This window comes from Anopheles darlingi, chromosome 3 (assembly GCF_943734745.1).
Source record: "Anopheles darlingi chromosome 3, idAnoDarlMG_H_01, whole genome shotgun sequence".
Lineage (NCBI taxonomy): Eukaryota > Metazoa > Arthropoda > Insecta > Diptera > Culicidae > Anopheles > Anopheles darlingi.
The window spans coordinates 64,529,542-64,537,041 of record NC_064875.1 but is presented as its reverse complement, the minus strand read 5'-3'; the positions used below and the strand labels follow the sequence as shown (position 1 = coordinate 64,537,041).

Sequence of the window (7,500 nt, the reverse complement as noted above, 5' to 3'; positions counted from 1 at the left end):
GATGCGACAGTAAGCGACCGACCGTTCGGTTATTGAGAGGCTGACGCGCTGATTTGAGGTTCCATTTGATGTGTGGACGCAGCTGGAAATATGAAGCTGCTTGGGTTCAGGGGACATGATTTTCCCATTCCGTCGAGACGCCATTTATTGGGACCGGGGCCGGGACACGATAAAAAAGCTTTCAAGCAAATGGATTCGACTTCAGCTGGCTTGTGGATTGCAAGTCGAGGGTTTCGGTTCCTTATCGGTGGCCTCGAGAGTGAGTGCTTTCTACCTGATTGCTTGCCAGACCATCCCACCATTCGCAATCATCATCATCATCATCATCATGTTCATCATTCGGCATCAACATTTCAATCAAAACATGATGGACATGGCCGGTGGTGGGAGTGTGGGGTGTAATTTTAATTTTTGCACCACTTCCGTTTCATTATTAATGCGTTCCGGTTCCTGGCCGGGGTTCCTTTCTTTTCCTCCTCCTTTGCGCACTCGCTTAGCATTCCACGTGTACACCAACAACACGGACCGGCAGGCGGACGAGATCCTGTCGGTGAAGTACGAGGATGGACGGTGGTCGAAGCCGTACTACGATTGCGGTGGTGGCAACATCTGGATGCTGACCTATACCGTACCGTTCTTTGGCTTCGAGAATGGCACCTACTTCTTCAAGTAAGTTCAAGTTGTTTTGTTACCTGGTTTGTTTTTTTTATTTCCTCTCGCTTTGGCTTCGCTAGCGTCCAGAGTTGTTTTTGCGGTCATATTTCAATGGAGAACAACATGAATTTCTTATTCTGCAAAGGAGTCTAGGAATACGGTGAATGGTGTGTTCATTGTAATGTTCCATTGTGCTTTGTATGAATGGTTTGAATATTTATAGGAACAAAAATTAATTTAATGGATTTCACCGTCACGACTATTGATAATAACTTTCAATCCTTCGTTTAGATGAAGAAAATTAGTTGAAATTAAAAGCAATGGTGAAGTTATTCAACATTTAAATAGGTCCTGTCTAGATAGCGCACCCTGTACATACAACAGTTTTTTAGTAAAGTTAAGAAATTTGTTTTATAGCATTCCTAGTTCCTCTTGAATGCATTTTCGAACTTTTATTTTCACAAATTAAATTCACTAAGCCAGGAAAAAAAAGTTTTGGATTTATAATTTTACAGAAAAACATTTTGAATTAAGTGCCGTAAATGAAACGTTAAAGTGTAAAATTGTCAGTGCAAAAGATTCGGCTGTTGGTAAAAGAGCTGTTAGATTATTTGAACAACACATTTTTCATTTTCATTAATTGTATATTATTCTACTTGTATGGCGTCTCCTTTGTACCGACTTAGTTAATAATTTCAGGAAGCACAACGTGTGATTGTGTTATGCTAATCCCATGAGATCCCCTTCTTTAAGTTATCGTAAGGTTCGATTGGATTCATAAAGGATTTTCCAAAACTTTTGAATAAAATTATCAAAAAGAAAATTCTATAAAACTTACAATGAATGTAGAAAACTCATAAATTACAAAAACAATTACACTACGCCTTTGTTCACCCGGAACGCCAACGGCGGATGTCACACCAACGGAGGAAGCAGCTTATTAGAAACGGCGTTTGACATTCCGAAAAACAAATGACGGCCATTTAATGAAAATCCCTTCTAACAAAAGCACGACGTGGGTGCCGCTTCTACCACAGCAGATGGTTTCGAAAGCTGCAATGTAAGCAGCGCCCCCCGGGATCGCGATCACGGTCAATGTCAATTTGCAATTAATGAACGTCGCGCGTCAGCGAAACTCTGCCAAGAAGCATTAGCGCTCAGCATTAGTTGATTGTTGCGAAGCATGCAGTTTGGTTCCCTGGGGGGGTGGTAAGAGTAAGGGAACAAGGGTGGTGGTGATCTGAGATGAAATTAAAAATGGAGTGACCGATTACGCGATGACGCGAGCGAGACCTTTGGTCGGATGCAGCTGCACGGATAGGCGTCCGGTCTCGACTCGAGCTTTTGCTCGACTCAACAGTATTATTAATGGCCAGCCCAACGGGAGACGAAGCTCTGTAGAGTCACGCGTTGCTGATCCCGTCCAATTTGCCGTCCAGTTCCGTCGAACTCTCTGCTGTGCTGACAGCCGGCCTTCGGGTTTTGTCTCCGGTTCCGATTCTATCGGGCAAAAGAACAATAATTGTTCCTTCACGACGCTCCGGTTTTGCCAATTCCAAGCAATTCCGATACGCTATTGGGGCAAGGCATATTGTGGTCGCTTAATACGGACGCCACATGAGGGAATTGGGATTATGTGGTTTCAGCAGCTTTCAAGCGCGCAGTCACGCGCGGAATCCTTTTCTCGTGCTGCTGCTGGTGGTGGTGTTGCAAAAAAAAAAAAGAAAACCCTCGCTCGATCGCTCGATTCCCATTGTCAACTGTGACCACATGTAGGTATGGTATGTATGTGTGCGCGCTGTTCAAGCAACCGAATCGAGCGGAATGACACCGGAAAGAAGCAAGCAACAGCGAGCAGGAAAGCCAAGAATGCTCTCGTGCGCTCGTGGTCAAATAAGACCCTCAGACACTGGTCTGGCGGGTGCGCAATCCACCTATTCCGATAAAGATGCCGACCACAGCCACAGTAGGAGACACAAAAAAAAACGCAAAACCGGAAAGCCGAAAGCTAGCCACCGGGAGGATGAGAGGAGAAATAAAACGCAAACCAAAAAGCAAAAGCCGACCAGTATGGCCGCTTGCACGCTCCGTTGGTGGCGGTTGGAATGTGGTTTTTCGTCGTCGTGCCCGCTCGTCGTCGTTTCTCTCGAGGGACCAGCTATAACTATCACAAGCTTTTCTCATCGCTTGCGGTCACCAAGACACTGCCTCCAACAACAACAACCAGGGCCACAGCCGCCGCAGTGGTCGACGGACACAGGACAGGACTCATGCACGACAGAACCGTGCAGAACCGTAATGGGATTTGATTGAATGAGGCCGTTCCATCGCACTTCGCTTCTACGCTCTAGGCTCGAGCTCGGCCATTTTTGGATAAAGGACCAACATGAAAAATCGCACGCACCCAACCCTCTTTGTGTGTGTGTGTGTGTGTCTGTGGCCACTCGTGACCATCAGTCCGTGACGTACAAGTGAAAATTGATTGCGGTAATTCTTGCACACCCAACCTGTCGCCAGAGGGACGAACGATGATGATGATGATGACGACGACGAGAACAGGGGTTGGCCAGTACTTAATAGCCGACTTGTTGCACCTCCCTCCCAGTCCCTTCCTATTACTCCTCCTCAACAAGTGAGATGCGGCCACTCTCGCCTCATTTACGTCTCGAGTAATCGATGTCCAGCATCGAGCATCGCCGTAAATCACTCATCGTGTTACATCACAAGGACAATCAATTGTACACGCGCACCGGGACCCACAAGAGAAGAATTCAAGGGTCGGATGAAGGGCCAAGAAGCCAACCTCCCCCCAAAAGACGCTAGCAGAGCATTTTCTCGATTTTTCCTGTGGCATTCCTGTCCCCATAGACCGACCACAGCACAGTGAAGGCATTATTTGTGGGCAATGATTGAACGACGAGCGGTCCCAAATCGATGAGATCCGATCCGAGCGCACAAAGCATTGCGGTTGTTGGACATGCTGACGCATGGCCGGCCACTTGGTGTTCCACTTTGGGGAAGCTTAGGAAAATAGCACCTTTCCTGCGTGTTCCGCCTTTTGCGGCTGGGAGCCATTTTTCTTTGTTGTTTCTCTATTTTTTGTTGCCGGATAATTAACATTCGGTCTGGGGCATCGGCTAATCGGCTTATCTTGTGCTGGGGGAATGCTCCTCGAGCAAAATAGCAATAACAATCGTCGCCAGAATTCATTTTCTGCCGCACAATTCGGACAGGTTATCGTGATTCCTTTGAACTTTCGATTGAATTTACGGTCACTGAAGCATTGGCTATCGCCCTACCCCCTTGGGGGAAATCGCTTTAATTGCTGGAGACAGCGGGGAGGCGTTATCAATCCGGTTGCTTATCGATTCCATAACCTTCGCCTACAACAAAAGGGACTATTCATTATCATGGTCGATAATTAATAGTTTAGCGCGATGATCGACCAGATAGTCAGCCCTTTTGATGTCTCAGCTACAATGAATGGATAGTTGATTAGCACCATCATTGTTCCGCGGCGCATCACTTAACATGCTTTTGTAGTATTTTGAATATAAATCGATTAATTGAAGACTGACTGAGCAACAACAATTGAATTCATATCATCAACAAATCCATAGAATCTCCTCATAAGATAAGATTGTCAAATGGATCTTGAAATGTTCCAACATTAATATAAACCTCATTTCAACTGTTGATAGTAGCCTGAGCCTGCTCTTTCACTTAGTTAATTTAACATAATAGCGTCAAAATGGCTTCTTCCCGGGCCATTGTTACGCGCGAAACATAAATCATCGGCTAATCTAAAGTTACGACAAAGAACTTGCCAGGTTCCCGGTGAAAAGAGTTAAATCAATTTCCTTCTCTCCTCAGCAGCAGAACAGCAGCCCGATAAAAGTGTGTGTTCTCTTGTATCTCTCTTGTTCTCCTTGTATCTGTCTAGTGGATTGGGCGATCGAATTAAAGTTTTGATACGGGGCAAAACCCTGGAGAAGAGTTGGGGAGTGGGACGTGCGCGAGCTGTCCGACAGTGTAACACGGTCAAGATAATGGCGGGGGGGGGGGGGGGGGCTACATTCGCTTTGGGCAGAATGGTCCGATCGTTTCAATCATCAGCAGCAAACTCCACGAACTGGCCACTCCCAGATCACTCGTTCTCACTGGAGTCCCTTGAGATGCTGGCACGTGGCAGACAGCCGGGAGCTGGCCGCGAGCTGGAAATCCATTCCGAAATCCTCTCCGCTACCACAAATCCTCGCCACTTGCTTCTCCGAATTCGGTGGCCACGACGGTCACGACTGGACGGCGGAACTTCGAAGATCGTAGATTGTTTCTCCATGCCTGCCACCAGAGACTATGGCCGCTTATTAACGGGGCCGCGGCTGCGATGGTCTCGCAGTGGGGTCTCCCGGATAGTGGGATCCGGATCGTTGCCCTTTGCCCTCGCCTCGCCTGGCAGGTTACGAAAGCCCATTTCATGTTCAATTAAAAATCAATGAGCGACAACTTAATAGGATTACCGGGCTCTGGCCGGTCTTTCGTTTCATCACTTCCATTTCTCGGCGCCTACCCCAGCCCCAGAGGGAGGGCTCCCCTTTCCCTGCCTTGCCTTTGCCTTGCTTATCGATTGTTTTGCTTTCATCAGATTAAACTTTCACGACCATCACCATTGTCGTCGTCTTTATCGTCCGTTTTCTCTGGTGCCGACATCGTCGTAATCTCTTCCATTCTGACCATCGCTCGGCATTCCGTGGCCTACGCATTTCCGACGTTCCGTCGTTGACAGAACGCGACACGGTTCGCTCTACGCTTCGCTAGCTTCGCGCTTCGCTACATCTTTAATGGATTATTAGACGTTTTTCGGCGTTTTTCCGGCATTTTGTGGCGAGCTACTTCCCACGAGCGTTCCCGGAATGCGCTGTCCCGTGGTTGTCATGTATAATTTAACCATTCGTTGGCATTCGTCCCCTGCACCCCAGGGGGTTTGTGTGTGTGTGTGTGTAGGATGACGTCGTTTGCGTTGAGTGAAGCTTAACTGTCAAGTAGCCAATGGGGCGAATAAATGTGGAGCGTGGAGGTTTGGATGTTCCGCTTTAAAAGAAGGCCATCCGGGAGAAAAGAATAAGAGTTTTTTTTTCTTTCTTTTTATCGTTTTAAATTTTCCGTAGCATACCGCGCGGTACCTTAATATTGGTTTCGAGTTTTCGAGTGTCTTGCGATCTGCGATCATTATCGGAGAAATGTGCAAATATTGTAAATGAGTCATCGCGACACACAAACGACGCGTCACACCCATTAACGTCACCAACAACTGCCATAAATCTGTTGCTATTCCCGTATTCCCGGCGAACATCATCCCACACACACAGACACACTAACCATTCCATTATTTTTGGCCGCTCGGCTTTTTGCAGGGGAACCTCCGGCATCGATATCGACTTGCGGCGCGTCGACATTGATCAATGTCCGCAGAAAAACTCACCCTCGGGGGCACCGCAACCGCTCAACATTTTCGCCGGAACGGACAAGTGTAAGCAGCGAACGACCGAGGTAGGTGTTACACCGAAGCCCATCTGGCCCCGCACTCCGTGGGGAATTGTCTGCCAATTCGTCTGCCACATGGACCGCCCGCCCCTACCCCTTTTTTGTGTTTTGCTTTCCTCACTTTCTGACCGTCTCCCGTCTCCGAAACCAGCACCATCTTGATAGCATCGAGCACGTTGCGAGCGAGGACGGGAACCCGGAACCAAGGCAGCTAAAAATCATATTTATTGCCAGTCGGACCGAAGAGGGGGAACGATGTTTTTTTTCTGACTTCGCCTTCGCGCGCTCCTTTTCGCCTCCATTTCCACTCTCGCGCTGAAAGGATAACGATGTGAGAAGGGTGAAGTTTGTGGCCTCCCCCCGAAAAATTTGTTTAGATGTATTGGTGCGGCTGCGGCCACGCTGTGTGTTTTCCCGGCCCTTTTCGCTAACCTCATTTCCACCCGAAAAAGTTTTTCCATTTCCAGGCAAGCGAAGCTCCTGCGAGCGAACGAGCGAACGGACGAACGGTACCATTAATGTTGCAAAACACAAAAAAAAAACCAAGAGTGATGCACCTTGTCCCGGGTCGTCCATCCTCGGATCCCACGGTTATGTCAGTTTCCCTCTCTTTCTCTTTGTGCGCGAAGTGAAAGCGATAAATTTCCATTGCTTTCATTAATTTTAATTAATTTAATGCCGTTCCAATGTTGCGCTGGCGAGAGAGTTTTATGTTCGGCTTCAGCTGTCGGTGCTGGCTGTAATGTTGGTGGATACGGCTCGATCCCGAGTTTGGGCTTCGCGTCACTCACTGCGCCGACTGCCGAGGCGTGGTTTTATGTAGCGGAATGTGGAATTATGCTGTTTCAAGAACAAGCCCCTCGTTACATGCCGTTTCGTGGAAAGTTGATTTCAAACAAATACGAGGATGGCACGTTACATGCGCCTAATGGTTTTCTGCTCTCTTCTCTCTCTCTCTTGTGTCCGTTAGTGCATTCCAATTCCGGGTCTCGGTTTTCGGCGTGGATCGTACCGGTGCATCTGCCGGAAGGGGTACTACTTTCCGGACACGGCGATCGAGCAAAAGTACTTCAATGGTAGCACACTCGAGGAGGAGTACGAGAAGCTTATGATGGTAAGTGTGGAGCAGGAGCAGAAAGAGGAGAAGAAGGATGAGAACATGCCAATCCACGCCATTTCGTTTCACTTTCCCCTAGAACGAGTACAGCACCTACAGCATACCGAACTCGTACGAGTGTCTGCAGTGTGCGGAAGGTTGTGATTCGTGCGAGGATGCGTCACCGTGCGTTGCGGCCCTCAACT

At 47.9% G+C, this 7,500-nt stretch overlaps 1 protein-coding gene across 1 annotated transcript in view; it reads left to right on the top strand.

Moving 5' to 3' along the window:
* LOC125955704 (uncharacterized) overlaps window positions 1-7,500 on the top strand; it is a 38,759-nt gene that overhangs the window by 17,799 nt on the left and 13,460 nt on the right. Inside the window, exons 4-7 of the mRNA XM_049686847.1 lie at window positions 498-669; window positions 6,069-6,204; window positions 7,169-7,312; window positions 7,395-7,500. The exon at window positions 7,395-7,500 is cut by the window's right edge and continues 95 nt beyond it. Coding sequence (XP_049542804.1) covers window positions 498-669; window positions 6,069-6,204; window positions 7,169-7,312; window positions 7,395-7,500 — 558 coding nt within the window. The remainder of the gene's footprint in view (window positions 1-497; window positions 670-6,068; window positions 6,205-7,168; window positions 7,313-7,394) is intronic.